This window comes from Otolemur garnettii, unplaced genomic scaffold, assembly GCF_000181295.1.
Source record: "Otolemur garnettii isolate 467f Iridium unplaced genomic scaffold, OtoGar3 scaffold00087, whole genome shotgun sequence".
Lineage (NCBI taxonomy): Eukaryota > Metazoa > Chordata > Mammalia > Primates > Galagidae > Otolemur > Otolemur garnettii.
In genome coordinates this window covers 4,556,270-4,577,295 of record NW_003852482.1, presented here as the reverse complement: position 1 = coordinate 4,577,295, position 21,026 = coordinate 4,556,270, and the positions used below count along the sequence as shown (strand labels likewise).

Sequence of the window (21,026 nt, the reverse complement as noted above, 5' to 3'; positions counted from 1 at the left end):
AGCACTCTACCCAGGGTGACAGCTTGAGGCTCTGTCTCAAAAAAAAAATAAAGAAAAGAAAGAAAGAAAGAAACTTCTTTCTAGGAAGCTTGGAGATAAGACTGAGCTATTGGAAACCTCAGTCAGGATCCCGACCCGGAAGTCAATTCCCTGCAGAGGCCTCTCCTAGTAAAGGAGACGAGCCGGAAGTTCGCATATCCCCGCCCCCGAGCTGTCATTGGGGAAGATTTCGGGAAAAGGGCGGGAAGTGGCCAAATCCTGGTTCTGTATTGGATAAAATCTACGTCACTGGAGGTGAAATGTGTATTCCTCCGGAAATTTCATTGGCTAAAAGCTTAACTGACTCTCGGGTTCTCATTGGCTAAGGTTGTGGTGTCCTACTGTCCCTCTGCGTCCTCTGGCAGGTGGGAGACGCAGGTTCTTGCCCTGCCATTCGGACTAACCAGCTTGATTTTAAACAAAAAGTCAAGGGCATGTAAATCGTTTACCTCGAAGCCCTGGGACCTCCCCTCAAGTGTTGGTTCTCTAGGAGGGTGGAGTCTCGCTAAGCTCTGGGAGTTAGGGGGACCAGCAGTCAGGGAGCCCGGAACAAATCCTTCGCGGAACCATTGAAGCGAGGCCTCCGGGAGCACTTTGGTAAACGGACCGTGGCGGGCTGGGCTAGACCGTCAGGGATGGCGGCGGAGGCGGTGGAGGCGAGGCTGGGGACGGCGGTCCCGGTGGAGTTGCGGCGGGAGCGGAATATGGTGTGCGTGGAGTACCCGGGCGTGGTGCGTGACGTGACTAAGATGGTGTCGACTCTGGGCGGCGAGGAAGGAGTCTCCCGTGTAAGAAACTGGGAATCTCTGGAACACCGGGGGAGGGACCAAATGGCTGGGCTACGGCCGAAGGGGCGGACCTTTGCGGGGGGGGGTGTAGTTTCCTTGGCAACGGAGAGAGTAGCTGACTGTGGGGAGGCCGCTTGGCCTCAGCTTTGCTTTCCGCGAACGCGCAAAGCGGGAACGGAAGGAAAGGACTGTAGGGGACATTCTTGGGGCTCTTTTCCATCCCATGTTCAAATATGAGCCTCAGCCTCAGCATTCATGCCATGAGCGCAGCTCAGTAATAGCTGGTATTTTATTCTGTTCTGGGCACGGTTCTAGGTTGCTTCCCTTACATTCTGTCCTCTTTAGAACCCTACCAGATACTCCCAATGTCTGCCTTTTACAAGGGAGTGAATACGGCTTGTTCAAGATCATACAGCAAGTAGGGCAACTGGGATGAGTTTCTGTGTTAAGTTCTTTTTTTTTGGACAGGGCTGGATTTGAACTCACCACCTCTGGCATATGGGGCTGGCACCTTGTCCTTGAGCCACAGGTGCCGCCCCTGTGTTAAGTTCTTTACATGTACTAAATCTTGAAGTGTGTCTTATTATTTATTTTGAGACAGAATCTCACTTTGTCGCCCTCGGTAGAGTGCTGTGGTGTCATAGGTCACAGCAACCTCAAACTCTTGCGCTTGGGACTACAGGCGACCGCCACAACGTCCGGCTACTTTTAGAGACGGCGTCTTGCTCTTGTTCATTTGGGTCTCAAAATTGTGAGCTGAGGCAATCCATCCGCCTTGGCCTCCCAGTGTGCTAGGATTACAGGCATGAGGCACCGCGCCTGGCCTTGAAATGTGTCTTCTTTAGAGAGATTTTCCCTGATTGCCCTAATTAGAGTGTTGTCTAGCAGTTATATGTCTCTTCATCCTGTTAATTCCTACCTCAGCTTATGTTTTAACTAATTTATAGTCTGTCTTGTTCCCTTAGTCCTGAGATTGTAAACTCCATAAGAGCAGAGACCTTTCTTGTTCAGTTCTGTACTCCTAGTTCTATAAAATTTGTAGAATGTACTACTGAATCTTAACAACATTGTAGTGAGTCAGATTCTGTTTTTGCTCCCATTTTTTCAGATAAATGCACAGGTAAGACAAATCATGTCAAACGACTCCTACGTGGTACAGTGGGTATTTGACCTCATCTTTGCCTTCTGAGCTTTTAACTGCTGCTTCCTCTTCCTTTATGAATATTGAAAAGCTTTGAACTCATTTTTAACGACAAGATGTCAGTAAATCCCCAGGCATTCATGGTTTTTTTTGTTTTATACTGATTGATTCACTTGTGGCATTGATAGAACGCTTACTTTCACTAACTACCCAACTGCATTGTGCAACTACATTGTGAGCCCAGAAAGGGACTTTTATCATTCATTCATTCTTCTCAGGTTTCTTGAGCACCTCCTTTGTGCCATGCTCATGGCTGGGTTCACCCCCACCTCATCAGGTCTCAGTTGTGTGTTTCAAGAGACAAGGGAATTCCAGATGACCTTCACTCTTTCCTTAGCTAGCTCCTGAGCATTTCCTAAAGGCCCCACCCTATCTTGGGTGTTAGGGAGCCAACAGACTAGCACATTTTGTCCAGTGCACATTGGTGCTTCCTTTGTACTTACACATCTGACAGTAATTCCATCGGTCTTACTCAGTGCGAGGCAAGCATTTGTTCATAAGTAGGTGCCATGTGTTGAGTATTTGCCATAAGTTAGGTACCAGGCTGAGTGATTTATGTGTATTTAATCATTGTAACAATCTTAGGAGGAAGGTACCATTCTTAGAGTTTTTTTTTTTTTTTTTTGAGACAGAGCCTCAAGCTATCCCCCTGGGTAGAATGCCGTGGCATCACTGCTCACAGCAACCTCCAACTCCTGGGCTCAAGCGAGTCTCCTGCCTCCGCCTCCCAAGTAGCTGGGACCACAGGCGCCCGCCACAACGCCCGGTTATTTTTTGGTTGCAGCCGTCATTGTTGTTTGGCGGGTCCGGGCTGGGGTTTCAAACCCGCCACCTTAGGTGTAGGTGGCTGGCGCCTTAGCCGGTTGAGCTATAGGCACCGAGCCATTCTTAGAGTTTTTAAAGAGAAGGACCCAAAAGGGTCTTTGGCATTCAGCCTCATATGCTTGAAAAGCTGTAGGTAACAGCTAGAGCCAAAATGGTTATGAATGATGGATTTACTCTCCTTTGGACCTAGAAACATTTGCATATGGGACTGAATACCAAGACCCTTCTGGGGTGAGTATTCCCTAGAGTAGGTAGCCTTAGACAAGTTGCTCAACTGGTCCCCCTCCCAGCCTCAGTTACCTCAAAGTAGACTCGAGTGAAAATATCTACCACGAGTGTTGCCAGAAGAGTCAAATGAGGTCCCATACTGAACAGGCACTTGAAAACGGGGCTTTTATTTCACTGGAGTTTGTTATCTTCAACTTCACAACCTCTCTTGGTCCTCATTTTCTCCACTACATAAAAACCGAGAACATTTGGGTTTTTGTAGTTTTTTGGTTTTTGTTTTTGTTTTTTTTTTTTGGCTGGGGATGAGTTTGAATCTGCCACCTCTGGCATATGGGGCCAACACCCTACTCCTTTGAGCCACAGGCGCTGCCTGATATTTGGGTTTTTTAGTTTAAAGGAATTAAAAGTTCAGAATGAAAATTAAGCCTCCTGGCTCTTCCTCAGTCACCTGGTTCACCTGGTTCACCACCAGGCTTTTGGTAAGAGAGGATCAGCTCCTTGCTGGCTGCTTAGCTGATCACTGCCTTAACTCTGCCTTCTTTCGTCTTGACAGATCTACGCAGACCCCTCTAAGAGGCTAGAGCTGTACTTCCGGCCCAAGGACCCTTATTGCCACCCTGTGTGTGCCAACCGCTTCAGCACCAGCAGCTTGCTACTCCGGATCAAGAAGAAGACAAGGCAGCGGAAGGGGGTGCTGGGCACCGAGGCCCACCCCGAGGTCACATTTGGCATGGAGATCCTGGGCATTATCTCCACTGTTTACAAGTTTCAGGGTAATGGTGAAGTCTGGTCTTGCAGCATTTGGTTATTTCATGGCTTATAGGAACCATGTAGGTCATTTATACCCATGAAGTGGGCCAGGCTATGCCCAGACTTGAGGAGCAGGGGCCCCAGCCAGGAGGCAGCCTTTCCTCTTCCACCTCCAGCAGTGGGCTCGCTGATCTTCAGCATACTTCAAGAGAAGCTAGGAATCTATGAGAAATCTCTTAATTGTTAATAAAACTGCTATATGGGGCCAAAAAAAAACTGGTCAGTAGACCTCTAGTTTTTTCCTCCCCTGTTCTAAAACCTTCTCTTGGTCTTAACCACTACTGGTGTTGCTAGCCCTCTCCCAGCTCACTTGAGCTCCTCGGGAACTCATGCTCCTTTGAGCTCTTAGCAGACTGGACATCTCCCATGTGCTGCTCAGTCAAGTTTGCCACCTACAGGGGACACTGGTGAGGCTGGTAAGTGGAGAGGGGCTATAAGGTGGCAATGTGTGTACCTGAGCTCTCCAGTTCCTCTAGGTAGGTACTGTGGCACCCTCAGCCTCAGTCTCCTTGTCTGCACAGAAGAGACTGTGGAGTCTAGAGTCTGTGAGGTCCTGGGGAGATGCAGGGAGGTAATGCCTGTTAAAGGGCCAGGCCCAGGTGGTTGGTGAATTACTCACCTTAGAAATGCCTGCAGTTCTGAGGCATAACCTGAAAGGAATAATGATTGAAAAAAGAAAAGGAGACTAAGAAGAAAAGGGGAAAAAGAAAGTAAAAAGAAGGAAAGATAGGACTTGGGGTCCCACAGGTTAGGCATTTGAATGTCCATCATTCTGATGGGACATGGTGTTCTCCAAGGAGGGTTCTTTGTGGGACGAGGGACAAGGTTTTCCAAGTGATTGATAAAATTTCCTCTAGCCAAGGCAACAGAGTGAGACTGTGTCTCAAAGGAAAAAAAAGCAGCCCCACACTTTGTATCAGATTTGCATCTGAGTGAGCCGGTACCTTGCTACTCCCCATGTCCCTGGGCATCAGCCGCAGCCTCACCTGGGAGCTTGTTAGCAGTGTGGAATCTCAGCACCTGAGATTGTGTTTAGCAGGATCCCAGGTGATTCCTGTGCATATTATGTCTTCAGAAGCAGGGACCCAGACTTCATCCTCACCTATCACATGGCTCCCCCATCCCAAAAAATAGTTTCTACATAAGTGACGTGGAGTGTGCTGAGCCAGGTTCACAGGAGCATTTGGAAGGGTGTAGTTTCAGCACTTGCCACCACGACCTGGCAACCTCCAATGTAAGACCCAGTGAGCATGTCCCTAAGGGAATGTGGGCATTGGTGTGTGCCAGCTGCCCATTTGTGGATGGGCCTTCCTGGTCACAGCATCTGTCTTCCTACCTCTCTTTCCAGGGATGTCTGATTTCCAGTACTTGGCCATGCACACAGAAGCCAGTGGCAAGCACACATCGATGTATGACAAGGTGCTTATGCTACGGCCTGAGAAGCAGGGCTTCTTCCACCAGGAGCTGCCACTCTACATCCCCCCGCCCATCTTCTCCCGGCTAGACACCCCAGTGGACTACTTCTACCGCCCAGAGACACAGCATCGGTGAGGCCCCCTTTAACACTGTGGCATCAAGGTCAGAACAAGGGCCCTGTGGTCAGAGGGTCTGGGTCCAAGACTGGACTCTGCCACTCATTGGCAGAGCCAGTGGCTCCAGCCACTTAGCTTCTCAGCCTCAGTTCTCCATCCTAAAAATGAGGTGGCAGCAGCAGTGCCTACTGAAGAGAAGTTTTAGGATTGAATTTGTTTTTTATCTATGTATTTAGAGACAAAGTCTCTCTGTTACCCAGGCTAGAGTGCAATAGCATGATCATAGCTCATTGCAGCTTTGAACTCCTAGACTCAAGGGATCCTCCTGCCTAAGCTTCCAGAGTAGCTGGGACTATAGCTGTGTGCCATCACACCCGGCTAATTTTTCTGTTTTTTGTAGAGATGGGGTCTGTGTTAACGAGACTAAGTCTCAAACTCCTGGCTTTAAGCAATCTTCTTGGCCTCCCAAAGTGCTGGGACTATAGGCATGAGCTACTGTGCCCCGCCAGGATTGAATGTAAAAAGCACACGTAGTTCTCAGCACAGGGCCCAGTGCAGAACAGCCCCTTCATAGGTGGTGGCCTGTGATCATCACATCAGCTCTATTCCCAATGACTCTTACGGTGCAGAGGATGTGGCTGTGGGACTTGAGGGTTCCTGTAGATTAATGTCCTTTGGTTTAGTTCCCTTGTCATTGCTGACCAGCAGCTCTGCCTGTTTTGTTTTGTTTTGTTTTTGAGACAGAGTCTCACTATGTCGCCCTTGGTAGAGTACCGTGGTGTCACAGCTCACAGCAACCTCCAACTCTTGGGCTCAAGCAATTCTCTTGCCTCAGCCTCCCAAGTAGCTGGGACTACAGGTGCCCACCACAGCACCCAGCTTTTTTTTTTTTTTATTGTAGTTGTCATTGTTGTTTGGTAGGCCCTGGGCCAGATTTGAACCCACCAGCTCTGGTGTATGTAACGAGCACCCTAGCTGCTGAGCTATGGGCTCTAAGCTAGCAACTCTGCCTGTTACCAGACACTACTTAAGAAAGGCCTCCTGTGAATGTCCCCCTCTGACTCTAGGCCTTTCCCACTTCCTATGCCCCCTCATGGCCTTACTATCCCCAAGCCTGGCAGAAATTTCATGGCCATCTTTTTTTTGAGATAGAGTCTCACTACCTTGCTCTGGGTAGAGTACCATGGTGTCACAGCTCACAGCCACCTCAAATTCTTAGGCTTAAGTGATTCTCTTGCCTCAGCCTCCCAAGTAGCTGAGACTACAAGCACCCACCACAATGCCTGGCTTTTTTTGTTGTTGTTGCAGTTGTCATTGTTGTTCAGCTGGCCCAGGCCAGATTCTAACTGCCAGCCCTGGTGCATGTGGCCTGCACCATAACCACTCTGCTACAGGTGCTGAGCCTCATGGCCATCTTTGTAATCCATCCTTCCGTGGCCTGTCTCCTTTTGCCACACTCACCTGCAAAACCTCAGACCCAGTTAACCTGAACAGCAGAAAGCTGTTGATATCTCCTGGTCTGCCCTGTTTGGCTGGAGGTGGCTTCAGAGAACCCGATGTCATGTGCTTCAGGGTGTGTGTGACTTGCTGCACAGATCTGGCTTGGTGTACGTGTGTTTCGGTCTCTGCTCCCTCTTGTGTGTAAGCACTAAAGACAGGCACTGGATGTCTCTTGTATCAGTCTTCTTTTCTTCTCCACTAAGGGTTGTGAGAAGCCAGATGGATATGACTCATGGCCCATTCCCCTCCCAAGTGCACATTCCTACCAAGACCACATGTAATTCAGATGAAACCAGTTCTTTAATTTAGAAGCTCTTGACATAATTAGAGCCCCCAGTGCCTGTGGGAAAGGCAGGCCTGGACATTGTCAAATGTTCGTTTTATGCTGGAGACCAGCCACATGCTGACATGAAGGAATAGGATTTCCTTTGTGTAAAAGCCAAGACTGAATAGTGGGTAAAAAAATGAAGAAAATGGGTTTGAAATTACCCAACCTAGACCAATAGTGTGCACAGCTCACTGCCCACTGTCCCACACCCCACGGGTCTCCACCCTGCCTGCAGTGCACACGATACCTGGTGTCAGTGCCCGCATTCCCCCCATCCATCTTCCCCACTCCATGGCTTTGATCAGTGTCACACTGTTCTCTTTATGTGCTTTACTTTTTAAAATTATATGCAAGAAGACAATTTTTAAAAATTTTTCTCATTTTGATGTAAACTCCCCAAAGGTAGTGGCTTGGCCTATTTTGCCCTCTGTCATACTCCAGTGCTTGGAGCAGGGCTGGCCCGTGAGAGGCAGTTTGCGTCTTTGTGGACCCAGAGAGAAGGTTTTGGGGAGTAAGACTAACATGCATAGATGAGCGTAACGAAAAAGACTTTGAAACTCAGGTGGTGGTGTTGAAGAATTATTCTGTAGCACATTTTGAGTTTCCAAAAGTACAGCCTTTGGGTGAGTGGGCTCTGTGGCCTGCCACAGCACACGTCCAGGATACCTGCCTTACTGTGTGGAAATGGCAGGCGTTAGACCAGATTTTGTGGACTGAAAATAAATTGTGGTTTGATAACAGAAGCCTAGAAAAGTATAGAAGATTGGGCTCAAACATTTATCTCTGACGGGGTGGGAGGACTTTTTCATTTCTCATTAAATACTTCTTCAAGTCCTGCCCAAGTGTCTGTTTCGGCCCAGAGCACTCTCAGGACCCTTGTGTCTGTGGACCACACAGCAGGTGAGGTGCTGCTCAGGGACTAGGCAGCCGGGCAGAGCACAGGAAAGAGATGGGTGCCCAATAGGTGGTGGCCAGGGCTGAGGGTGGCCATTGGCGGAGCTGACATCCAAAACAGACCTGAGTGGGAATGGAGCTGGGCTGGTGAAGATCCTGGGAGAATGTTCTAGACCAGGGGACCTGCAGGTGCAGAGGAAGCATCAGGAGGCTGGTCCCCCCAGGGCAGAGGGAGCCAGGGAGAGTGGTAGGGTGAGGGTCTCACAGACCATGGCGAAGGGCTTAGATTTATCCTTGGGAGAAAGCATATTATTCTCTTCTTTTAGCAACATTATGGAGCATTCAAAAACATGCCTTGGAGTGTGGCCTCTACGCGCCCCTCATGTGCTTCTGCCTCAAGCACCGTTCTGCTCTCACTTCTCTCCCTGCCCGGCTCAGCAGCCTCTAGAGACAAGCAGTGTGCACCTCTGGCAGAGCAGGCCCATGTTTCCAATGCACCTGGGACACCAGTGTCATTCTGAACAGATTATATGGGACTCCTTAGTGTCACACAGACCCTATCCTTATTCAGTGTTTCCTGGTTGTCTCAAAAGCATCATAGGCACCAAACAGGGTCTCCACATGTTGTTTATGATTGATGTCTCCTGGGTCTGCTTAATGTGTAAGTTCCCTACCGTCCCAACCCCCTTTTGTTTCTGATTGTAAGAGTAAGCTAATGGCCATGTGTGACTAAAGAGTCAGGTCACGTCACCACCATGCCGAAAACCCCTGCTTGCGGAGCTTTTCTGTAGCACATTATGCTTGTGCATGTTTTAAACAGGAGGCTGATGATCCCTTTTTAAAGTTACTTTTTTTTTTTTTTTGAGACAGAGTCTCACTTTGTCACCCTGGACCCTGGGTTGAGTTCTGTGGTGTCACAGCTGACAGCAACCTCGAACTCCTGGGCTCAAGTGATCTTCTTACCTCAGCCTCCTGAGTAGCTGGGACTACAGGTGCCTGCCATAACACCTGGCTGTTTTTAAAGATGGGGTCTCACTCTTGCTCAGGCTGTTTAAAGTTACATATTTTATAAAATGTCTTGGTTTCTACCTCTAGAAGAAATTTACTATTGTCAGAAGCAAACAAATACACAGCGGAAGGAGATGGCATCCTTGGTGCTGCTGCAGCTGGTGCTGATGACAACATCTGAGTCCCTGCTGTGCCCTTGGGCCAGCAGACACCTGTTCCCAAGGCTCTGGGGTGGGACGAGGGAAGGGCAGGTCCCCTTGGCCCTTCTCCTCCCCATGTGGGTTATTGGCTTCCCAGCATGTGGAAAGAACCTGCCTTTCTTCCCAGGGCTGCTATCTGCTGCCTTCCTGACTGCATGGGGCCTGGCCTGGCTGCCTCCTCAGCCCTCTGTGGGTCTGGGGAGGGCGAATATATCTAGTAGGCAGAAGAGAAGCTGGGAGGTTGGCCTGAGGGTGTCCCTTCTGTGTGGGAACATTGAGCCCTTTCTGCTCCCTTAGGAGAGTCTGCAGGTTGGGCCTGCTGGCTTGGCTGCTAGCACCCATGGCCCCTGCCAGCAGTTCTCTGAATGCTTTGAATCACAGTGACACACCAGGACCTCAGCCCAAAGCTGCCAGCAGTGGGGGTGCAACAGAGGTCTGTGGGCCTTTCCCTCAGGGGCAGATACCAATAGACTACCCGGCTGTCCTTGAGGGTATCTTTGAAAATAGGATGGCATTGCCCTGTCTGGAGCGGTTATTCATATAGGCCCTTTTTTCATTAAAAAGGGCACTTGATCCCACCTTTTGAATTTTGTTTCCCATTGTGAAAATCACTTTGTTTTTCTCCAGAGGATTGCAAAGGGTATTAGCTCATGTAGAAAAATCAAGGACTGATTTAAAAAATACTAATCACCTGGGTAGAGTTGGGTTCTGTCCAGGTCATACTTTAAATGTACTTCAGAAGGACTTGGGGGCTGGGGGTAGAGTGGGGAAACGGAATCTGCCTCAGGGTGGGATGACCAGCTGCAGCTTCTCTGTCCCAGTCTCCTGCTTTCTGTGTCTGTTGACTGACGTCCAGTGGTAAAGGGGGGCCATTGCAAGTGTTTTGGGAGATAGCTGCCCAGGTGTGTTCTGTGCCAACACATACATAGGGTGCTAGAACCCTTTCTTTGTGTGTTGGTTTTTTAAAGATCTTTTTAAGTGTATTTTTACATTCTCAGCAAAATAAGATGAAGGTACAGAGAATCCCATGTACCCCTCCCCCCACGTATATGCCCCACTAGAAGGGTGCTCTTATTACAGTGACACACCCACAGTGAAGTGGCTCTGGGCAAGTTCCCTCATCCCTGTGGCTGCCATTCCTTTATCAAAAATTATTCCTGGCTCGGCGCCTGTGGCTCAAGTAGCTAAGGCGCCAGCCACATACACCTAAGGTGGTAGGTTCGAATCCAGCCCGGGCCCACCAAAAAACAATGACGGCTGCAACCAAAAAATAGCCAGGTGCTGTGGCGGGCGCCTGTGGTCCCAGCTACTTGGGAGGCTGAGGCAGGAGACTTGCTTGAGCCCAGGACTTAGAGGTTGCTGTGAGCTGTGATGCCACAGTACTCTACCCAGGGGAACAGGTTAAGTCTCTGTCTCAAAAAAAAAAAAATTATTCCTTCTCCAGAGAAGTGTTCAGAGGGTTAAATGTGTGAGTCATGTGAAAGTTAACGTCAGGAGGTGTAGTTGTCCTATCTTGTTAGCCACTCATGTTCTTTGTGTGGTGGTGACATAAGTGACTTTCCGTCCCTGGCTGATGGACTTTAGATTGTGTCCAGCTTCTCACTGGCTACACAATGTTGCCTGTGACTCAGTGCAGTTCTCAGGCCACCAGCTTCATGACAGGTGCTCTTTTCCATGCCCCAGCCTCCGGTGCCTTTGGCCTTGTCTTGGTTTCTGAGCTGCCATTGGCAGTCACAGCTCTTCTCTTCCTTGGTTGTCAGCCTGGGAACACGGGTTCCTTCAGCAGCCAGCTCTGTAATCCTCTCCCTCACCTGGATTTCCAGGGAGAAAGCACATAAACTTGGGCCACTGGGCACCCTGCCTGGTCTGACCAGGCCTGTGCCTGGGATTGTCCTCAGTGGTCCTGTTCTCACCAGCACTTTTGACCCTCAGGGAAGGCTACAACAACCCCCCCATCTCAGGAGAGAATCTGATTGGCTTGAGCAGGGCCCGGCGCCCCCACAATGCCATCTTTGTCAACTTTGAGGACGAGGTGCCCTCGAAACCCCTGGAAGCTGCAGTGCACACATGGAAGAGAGTCTGCACCAACCCCATGGATCGGAAGGTGGAGGAGGAGCTGAGGAAGGTGAGTCTGGGGCGGTGCCCACCTGACCAACACCTCCCTGGCACAGATCACTGGTGTTTACCTAGCTGCTCCCCGTCCCAGGCTGTGGGTTAACTGTGCTTAAAGTTTTCAAACTCTTTCCTTAGTATGTAGGAAATTTTCATCCCCAGGTGTTACATCTGAAAGCCCTGTTAGCCTTGCATTCCCAAGCTTGAAAATACTTCTTAGAATTCTTAAGTCCCTTTGGTGGTGGGTAAATAAAATGAGTGTATTGTTCAAATGTGACTTAAACGTGGCACTCTGAGATCCTCTAAGCTTTTGTTTGTTCATTCGCTGGTGGCAGCAGACTTGGCAGGGCACCTGCCATGTGCCAGCCCCAGCTCGGTCTTCCCTGTTGTTGGAGGAGCTGGGCTGCCGGCACCTGCCCGCCCCTCTGGCTCGGAGGTGCTTTGAAGTCTGAGGCTGGGGCCTCTGGTAGTTGTGTCCCCTCAGGTGTGGACAGCAAGTTCACAGAAAGACTGCATCACTGCCGGCTAAGGCTCGGCTCAGGCTCTTCCCTGGCTTAAGCTGAATTCTGCACTGTTCCTGTGGGGAAGCTTGTTCCTGCCAGAGACTGGATATCTTGCTGAATTTCTACAGTCCCTGGGGGGGCACTCTCTGGACACAGTCCACATTCCTAAACTGGCTCACAAGGCCCCTTTTGCACTGGCCTCCCCTTCAGAGTCGGCATGGCCAGAGTGTGAAGGCCAGGGCAAAAGGGGCCTTGTGAGCCAGTTTAGGAATGTGGACTGTGTCCAGAGAGTGCCCCATCAGAGGCTGTAGGTTGGGGGTCTTGGAGCTCTGGCATGCCCCCCTCAGCCCTGCTCGCCTACTATGGTGTGAGCTGTGTCAGGACAGGTACCATGTCCCTTGTGGTCATTGTGAGGCCCCCAGGTCCCATACCTGTATGTGCTAGGCATCAACCCAGGCCTCAGATGGCTGAAAGAGGGGAGTCTAAGTGCAGCACGTCCTGGGGGCTGGGCCCTCCCTGCCCAGCTCCTGCCCATCACCCACTCTTCACATGCTGGGGAGTTTGGGGCAGGAGAGCAGAAGCTGCTGGTCTCGGCCCAGCCTCTGCTGTTGGCTCTCCCCAGCTGTTTGAAATCCGTCCTGTCTGGTCCCGGAATGCCGTCAAGGCCAACATCAGCGTCCACCCTGACAAGCTCAAGGTCTTGCTTCCCTACTTGGCCTATTACATGGTAAGTATCGGCTGCCCACTTGCCTTGGTTCCCACCAGTGTGGGCCTTGATCCCTGATTTGACATCTTAGAATATAGTGAGAGCCGGGGTCCCCTGTCCTACCCCTCATCCTAGTGCCCCAAGATAGCTTGTTAAAGTCAACTACAAGGTTTTCAGCTCCCTGAGACCCAGCCTTCTAATAACGTATTTGGATGACTTTAGGATAAAGGATTAATTACCTGATTTGTAGTAAAGGGATTATTTTGTAGAGGATGGGCTGGTTGTGAGGACTTTTTAAGACGAGCACTGAAGAAGTGCTGGTACACATCAGATCCTTTATTCCTACCTGCAGGGAGTCACAGGGGTCCCTTTTTAACACTGAGGACAAGCCGAGGCTTAGAGAGGTGGCATGATGTGCCAAACCCTCCAACTGTGAGTGGCAGAGCCCAGGCCCTGCCCACAGTAGCCACCTCAGCTCCTCCCACCTGTGTTGAGTTAGTTTGGAGGGCCCAGGAGTGGGATAAAAAGGGAATATTGTTACTAGGGTTCCTAGTGGAGCTGACAGGAAAGGAATGCGCAGGGACTTGCACGGGGCATCCAGGGAGGCCAGCCTACCATGTGGCCATGAGGGCTAGTGGTGGGTTTTGGGCATGAGAATCAATCCTCCCACCCTATTGGACTCCAGACTCTGGAGAGCCTCCTCTGTCACTTACCATTGGGTTTTTAGACATAAGTACTTTAGAAGCACCATTTGGGGACAAAGACATCCCATCCACTAGGATGGTAGTAACACTAGACACTTACTGTGTGCCAGGCACCATAGGCACATCTCATTTAATCCCCCCAAGACCATGGGAAAGTGTGACAGGATACCCAGGATTGGAAAGGCTAAGTGACCTCATGGCAACAGCCTGAGCACGGCAGAGCTGGGTGGGCATCCTGAGCTCTCAGGCTGTCCTACTACCCCAGCATAGGGCTCTGCTCCCACCTGGGGCCTGGGCTTTGATGTCACCTCATGCTCCCACCTGCTCTGTCCCCAGATCACAGGGCCCTGGCGAAGCCTATGGATCCGATTTGGGTATGACCCCCGAAAAAACCCAGAGGCCAAGATTTATCAAGTCCTTGATTTCCGAATCCGTTGTGGATTGAAATACGGTAAAAACTACTAAAAATTTTGCCTTCCTTCTTTCTCTCTATATTTTTCCATTCCTAGCATAGTCTTTTGTCATAACAGTCTATTTACTTGGAGAGAATAAAGCCTCTTCCCCAGGGTGAGAACATGTTGGATGCAGGATAGTGCTGAAACAAAGGCTCAGCTCAGTTCCGGCCCCAATGCTGACCCTCTGTTTCTGAGCCACTTTCTGGGTCAGGTGCCTCACAGTGACCTGTGGTCCTGTGATGTGAGCTGGCACTAGTGAGCGTCTTAGCCAGGAGTGCAAGGCACTCCACAACTGGCCCCGCCCTGTGTGGGCAGTGCTAGCCTGCCTTGGTTACTGTTGCCCAGGGGTGTGCTTGGTGGCTGGGGTCACCTTTCTCAGGAGTTGGCCCCAAGAACACAGCTCTTACCCTCAACGTGAAGCCAGGGCTGTCTGCAGATGGGCCCTGTGCCCACCCGCCTGCCCGACATGCCCGACCTCATCTGCAGGTTATGCCCCCAATGAGTTGCCTGTCAAAGCAAAGCGCAGCACCTACAACTACAGCCTCCCCATCACCATCAAAAAGACTAGTAAGTGCCCCAGGACTGTTCAGGGTCAGGAGTGATTTGCCCTCATGCTGATGCTAGGGAAGGGGGCATCTGACAGCAGGTGGGGAGGCTCTTCCTGGGATCCCTTCCTCCAGGAAACTGCCAGAGGAGGGTGGGCAGGTGGGAGGACAGAGTGGGGTGGTCAACAGAGATACCCCCATCCCTAGCCCCATATGTCAAAGCACTGCCATTGTCCCCACACAGCCAGCCAGCTCGTCACCATGCATGACCTGAAACAGGGTCTGGGCCCATCGGGGACACCTGGAGTTCGGAAATTGGCCCCCAGCAAGTACAAGCTCAAGGTGGGTGCCCCTGAGCCCCAGGAGGGAGCAGTCTGCTTGGTTGAGGGAGAAGATGGAGGGTAGATGTGAGGCATCTCCCTTTTGAGGCTGGGTGCCCTGTGGGTGGCAACTGGGGAGCTCTGAGGCTGCTCCACACAAGCTGTGCCTTGGCCCCACCCCCACCTTTGGGGTACAAGCCACCTGGCACCATGGGTGTTAAGGACCATCTGGGCAAAGAAGTGGTGACACGTCTCAGAGGGGAACCTGACACCGGCAGCTGCATGTGGCTGCCTTTCATGGACCTGGGCCCCACTAGCCACGTGACATCCCTCTAGAATGATGGGACTCAGGCAGTCGCATGAGCAGACCATCTGGGCGTGGTGCTGGGCTGGGCAGGAGCTTTGCAGGCTTTCCCAACACTCGGGCTCCTGTGAGCCCACCACGGTCCTGGGAAAGGCCAGGGAGGGTGTGTTCCCCAGCCTGGAATCACCTGCTGGGGGTTGTAGGTGGCAGGGTGGAGTATAGCAAAGATAGGCTGAATGACGGCTGCACTGTTCCCTGCACCATCAGTGCTCCTGGGCCTGGGCCTATGCCTGCACAGGGTTCCAGGCCTTTGCTGTCTTTGCAATGAGAGGTGACCATGTCACAGCTTGGAAAGCCTCCCTTCTCAAGGACTCTCACACTGGAGGCTGTCACCCCTGCCTCTAGAACCACCTGCCTAGGTCAGGAGAGGAGAAAGCTGACCCTGTTAAACCAGATGTCAAGACAGTGTGGCGGTGGGTGTGTAGGATGACCCATAGTGGCAGTTGGTAAAGTGAGCAGGTCAGACTCTGCAGGAAGGTGCTGAGCAGAGCCCAGCACAAGGCTCGTGCCAGCCCAGCTTTGAGCGCTGTGGTTTGTCAGGCAGGTGACTCTGGGTTCCTGGTCTCTGGGAGGGCCCGGCTGCTTCCTCCACCCCTCCCAGAACCTCCTGGGGAGTCAGAGCTTTTTTTCTTTGCATCTGTTCACCAGCTTTCTGGCCTGTGTGCCCAACCAGGTGCTGGTAACAAGCCAACTCCTGCAGCATGGGATCTCCAGCACTGCTTGCCACCAAGGGCTCCTGCAACTGTCCTTGTCTGTCTCCCTCCTTTCTCCAGGACACCGTCTACATCTTCCGGGAGGGGGGCCTGCCACCCTATCGACAGATGTTCTACCAGCTGTGTGATTTGAACGTGGAAGAGTATGTACGGGAGGCCTGAGACACTGGGCGGCCCTGGGGACTCAGGGGACTGCTAAGACATCACCAGATCAAATTGTTTTCTGCGACTCTTCCATCTCATGTCAGCCTTCATCTTTCTGCCAGAAGACTCAGTTTCTGGGAGGCTGGTGCTGCCCAGAGCCCTGCACTGGTGGCCCTGACCATGGGCTGCACTCTGATGGTGACTCTGCCTAGCAGATGCCATTCCTGCTGTTGTATCTTTGCCCCTACCCCGCACTGCCCACATGAAGGTCTATGAGGCAGGTCCTAATCCCAGGGCTGATCAGATCCCAGATACCTTTTCTCTGCTTATTCTTAGTTGAGTTTAAAAAGCTGCAGGAGTTGGGCATGGGGGAAGGGCGGGAGCCTTTAACCGCGGCTTGAAACCTGGTGAAAGCCATGACACACCAGAAGCACATGGGTGGCACATGAGCTCTGCCCAGTGCAAGAGGTCCCAGGACCACGCGGTCTCAGGAGCCCAGCCGGGAACGCCTAGCTCTCACGCTGTGTCCTGTGCTCAGCCCTACAGCTATCACGTTCAGTGCTGTTTTTCTCAGCACAACTCCCCTGCCTGGACCAGATCCAGCATCCCGGAGCTTTCTACCTGTCCCTCTGTCTACGAGTCCCTCTCCCTCCCCAGGTTGCAGAAGATCATTCACCGCAATGATGGGGCAGAGACTTTGTGCACAGAACGGGATGGATGGTGCCTCCCCAAGACCAGTGATGACCTGAGGGATGCCATGTCTCTCATGACCCTGCAGACCATTCGCTCCAACAGACCTGGTGAGAACCACTCAGGACCCACTCTGGTGACAGCAGGTGTCCCTAATGGAGCCATTTCCGAGAAATTTTACCCAAATGGGTTCATCTTGCCCCTGCCCTGTGGGAGGGAGGCTTGTGAGTCTACAGGCCTAGGGTCTACAGCAGGAGGCAGCCCTGGCGGGGGCAGGTGCTGACCACTGAGGAAGCAAGGAGGGTGAACACCTGCTGGGCTGTGGTCCCGGTGAGGCTGGGCAGAGCTAAGGCCCTCTTGGGTTCCACCCAGGCTTGGGGTGGGGGCTTAGACCAGCCACTCCCGCGGATCCAACCAGAGCAAGGGCTCTCAGGCTTGTTTGGGACAGCGCCTGGATTGCCTTTTGATCATCAACATTAAGGCATTAATTGAGGCAATGAACCTTCTCGCAGGAGTAGTAGTGTGTATAATCTTGGGGGATCCATGGGCCCTGAAGCTGCCATGGCTCCTCTGGGAGAGCAGTTGTCAAACTGCAGCCTCAGTGCTCCCCTGAAATACTTGTTAGACTACAGACCTCCACCTGTCCCTGGCCAACACTCCCCAGATAGCTGTGGTGGCAAGCAGGCCCCTGACAGCCAGAGGCCTGCGTTGGTCACCCCAGCTTGTTTCCTCTGCCCCAGCTCTTTTCTCTAGCCCAACCAAGGCTGATGGTGGGAAAGAGCCGCTGACGTACGAGTCTGGGGAAGACGAGGAAGACGAAGAAGAGGAGGAGGAAGAGGACTTCAAGCCATCGGACGGCAGTGAGAATGAGATGGAGACGGAGATTTTGGACTATGTGTGACAGGGCCTTGGGCCTGAGGCCAGGTCTCCCTGACCAGGCCAGACTGGTGACCAGCCTAATGAGGAAGCCTTGGGAACATCCCTGAAGTTGTGCCCTGGCTCCATGCACAGGTGAACCAGCCCAGCATCTGGTGGCTGAGTCAGCACCTGCTGTCTCTCTGAGCCAGAGACCAGCTTGTGTGGGGGCTGCATTTGGGGCAGGGCCGGTCTCAGGTTGGGTCTTCTGACTCTGGTGGCAGAGATGGTTTGAGGAACCTGATCTGTGGTCACGTGGCCAAAGACCATCTTGTCTTCAGATCCCATCCGTTTGGGGTCTCTTTGGCAAAGGTCATGCCCCACTGGAACCATCCTTATTAAATCAGTGTTCCTGAGGCCTCCTGGTTTCTCAATGGGAGCGTTCAAGCCATAGGGAGTGTCCTCCAGCCTAGGGGTTGGGCTCCCTTAGTGCCTTCATTTGCTCCTTCCTGCAAACAGTGGTCTCTTGCTGGCCTACGCCCCCCACCTCCAGTAGGGCAGGGTGAGGGCGGTCCAAAGTACCTCAGGCCTGGACTCAGTTTTTCTTTAAATGGATACATTCTCTGCAGGTTCTTGGGAAGCCCTGCTGTCTCACAGCCTTGGGTTTCACACCCACAGAGGCTACTGGGCCCAGCCTGCCTCCTTCCACACCCTCGGAGCAGTACTGCTTCCTGGGGGTCACCCCATCACTCAGTGTGACCCCGGGTCCTTTCAGCAGCTCGGCAGACATCAATCCTCAAACCAACTGCCTCAGGCAAGCCCTGTCTTGCGGACTGGCTCCTGGGCAGTCCCCTCCCCCAACAAGATTGGGAAACCAGTGGCCCAGTCAGCCTGAAGTGGCTAGTCCTGGGAACCTGCCTGGGGGGCAGGCCAGGCTGACCTAAAGACTAGTCAAGTGCAGTAAGAAGAAAGGGACAGTGGGACAAGAGGTCCTCTCTGTAGCTGATTGAACATTCAGTGGAGAGAACTCGCTGCCTTGGGACCAGCCATGTCATTCATTTGTTGAGTGGGTCATTTATCTCATGGAACGTCCCCACTCTGGTAGTGGTGGTGGTGAATGTGCTCCTGTCTCCCCTACATGTCCTGTGATCTAGAGGAGGCTCAAGGCCTCTTCCTAGGCGGTATATCCAGTTGGGAGGCACAGGATGTCTGCTGGATCCCTTCAGTGACACTGGGATGGAGCAGCAGGCTCAGGTGGTGTCAGCCAGACCCAGCAGCGATCTTGTGTCTAATGGCTTTAACTGCCACTGATAGTTACCCCTACTGCTTCCTTAGGGATCGCAAAATGCTGGTTGTTAGAATTCTGCTGTTCCTTCTGCATTTATTAGCTACAGTTCTATAAAGGACTCTTCCTCATCATCTGTTTCGTGACCCTGAAATATCATTTGGACAGGAAAGATGGGAAAATGCCTGTTTCTCTCTTTATCTGTTTTCAGAATAGTGAGTTGGTGCCCTGTAAGTGGGGTGGGGCCCTGGGCTTCCTGGTGAACTCTCAGATTTGTACCTCTCCATCACAGGCTTTGTGGTGCCCAGCTTGTCCATCTTTGGCCAGATGGCAGCCTCATGTCAGCTCCTGCAGTCCTTTGACACCCCCTTGGGCCTTTGGTGCCTTGCATTCTGGCCGCCAGGACAGCCCGGCCTCTTGCTCTCCCCAGGCAGCTCCTGCCCTGACTCAGGGCACCTCCTTTCTAGCTATGAAAAATAGTGTGTGGGGACCCCAGTCTGGGTGGGTTGTCTGTACTGCTAGGGCTTTTGAATAGAGCTAGGAAATATGTACTCTTCTACAAAGAGAAAAATAAACTAAAAATTCATACAGATGTTTTCCAATTAAAGTGTAAGATTATAGGATTTTACTTCTCTGATTGTCCACTTGTTTTCTTTTTTCACCTATGCTGAAAATCTCCGTTCCTGACAACACCAGTATCACTGCTTCTTCTCTTTTTCTTATATGTTCATACATTAGTTTCACAAATATAAGGTATTGTAATAAATCATAACTATATTTAAAGCATATGAATATAACAAATTATAAATTATATAATGTAACATATGCTGAAATCATCAGACTGCTAAGGACAGTGTAAGATTGCTTTGCTCTTTCTCCTCAGGTAGGTTTGCTGCAGTTACACCACTGTGCCTCCTAGTCACTTGAGTCCCCGTTTTCTATGTGTGGTTAGGCCATCTGTCTACACAGTTAGGTCCCCTGCAACTTATAAATGGATGTTTCTTTTTTTTTCTGAGACAGAGTTTCACTTATTAATCCTCAATAGAGTGCTGTGAAGTCACAGTTCACAGCAACCTCCAACTCCTCCGGCTTAGGCGATTCTCTTACCTCAGCCTCCCAAGTAGCTGGGACTACAGGTGCCCGCTACAGTACCAGGCTATTTTTTTGTTGCAGTTAGGCCAGAGCTGGGTTTGAACCCATCACCTTCGGTATATGGGGCCGGCGCCCTACTCACCGAGCCACAGGCGCCACCCAAATGGATATTTATCTGAAAATGAAGTTTAAGTGTTCCTTCTAGAGTGGTAAACAGAAATGTAGCCTCTGACGCTTGCTGTGCGCACTCTTCCTGTGGGAAGGCACTAGGGAAATGGGAATTAGGCCCAGGCGCACAGCTGGGGTGCCAGCACTGGGGATTTGCAGCTCTGCTTTGTGTAATGTCAACACACGTGCATTTGCCCTCATAGGACAACTTTGCTTTAGAAAAACTTTTTCTAGCCACCTAAAGCCAGTTTTTTTAAAAAAATATATATGATTTGCCTAAGCTCTATGTGCTGTTGTATCCATTGAGCTAGTTTCTCCTTAATCATATTCCAACCTTTGTTAAAGGCCATGCTCTCCACAAACCCAGTGCTAGCCATGGACTCTGTCCACAGAATGTTCGCATACCACAAATACGTCCCAGGCCCCTACAGCCTATCTGAACTTCTAACTGCTCCATGGACCGAGAGCAGGACTGCAGTGTGGACTTTCAGATGAGACTCTCTACCAAATCACGACAGAACAGTTGGCGTGTGACAGCTGCACACTGCTCCTAGTTTTGCTTGATTTCCCATCCCTGCCTTTTGTGAGATAAGAGGAGTCAGAACAGCCTGAGGTTGTGATGGAGCAGGTCTCCACCAAGACGGGGATGGGGCCACAGGTCAGCCCTATGGACAGACAGGCTCCCGGGCTCCATGGAGGTCCTGAGACCTCACATATTAGCCAAATCTTTCTTGGTTGAAATTAATGCCCCCAAAAGTCAGTTCTCAAAAGCAGGATCCACTAATGGAGACATGAGACATGCATCTGGGGAGCCTGCTGTGACTTTCCTCACTGGATGAACAAGGTCAGTGTCTCTGGGGTGACCATGGGAACGGCCATCAACTCTTCATTCAGTGTTCACTGACCACGCCCTCTGTGCAGGGCCATGTGGCGTCCTTGTTAAATAAGTAGCCACCCCGTATCGTTAAAATGTTGGCCTCAGTGGTGCTGGAATGACTGGACCACACATAACAAAAT

General features: G+C 51.3%; 1 protein-coding gene across 2 annotated transcripts; it reads left to right on the top strand.

Annotated features, from left to right (window-relative positions):
- Window positions 1-418: 418 nt before the first annotated feature.
- Window positions 419-18,427, top strand: GTF3C5 (general transcription factor IIIC subunit 5). Of its 2 annotated transcripts, XM_012808306.2 has the most exons (11): window positions 419-827; window positions 3,635-3,854; window positions 5,240-5,438; window positions 11,286-11,478; window positions 12,591-12,695; window positions 13,715-13,829; window positions 14,320-14,400; window positions 14,623-14,720; window positions 15,836-15,918; window positions 16,577-16,719; window positions 17,350-18,427. In XM_012808306.2, exons 1-11 carry the CDS (start codon window positions 675-677, stop codon window positions 17,508-17,510), a joined length of 1,551 nt encoding a protein of 516 aa, XP_012663760.1. In that variant the 5' UTR covers window positions 419-674; the 3' UTR covers window positions 17,511-18,427. The 2 variants fall into 2 exon arrangements, with proteins under 2 accessions (XP_012663760.1, XP_023371927.1); XM_023516159.1 differs by lacking the exon at window positions 14,320-14,400.
- Window positions 18,428-21,026: the final 2,599 nt, after the last annotated feature.

Excerpts from the sequence above, each read along its gene's own strand:
- GTF3C5 (XM_012808306.2), top strand. The coding sequence starts at position 675 with ATGGCGGCGGAGGCGGTGGAGGCGAGGCTGGGGACGGCGGTCCCGGTG. Across the intron at positions 14,721-15,835 it reads CCAGCAAGTACAAGCTCAAG|GACACCGTCTACATCTTCCG; the intron begins GTGGGTGCCCCT and ends TCCTTTCTCCAG. Across the intron at positions 16,720-17,349 it reads CATTCGCTCCAACAGACCTG|CTCTTTTCTCTAGCCCAACC; the intron begins GTGAGAACCACT and ends CCTCTGCCCCAG.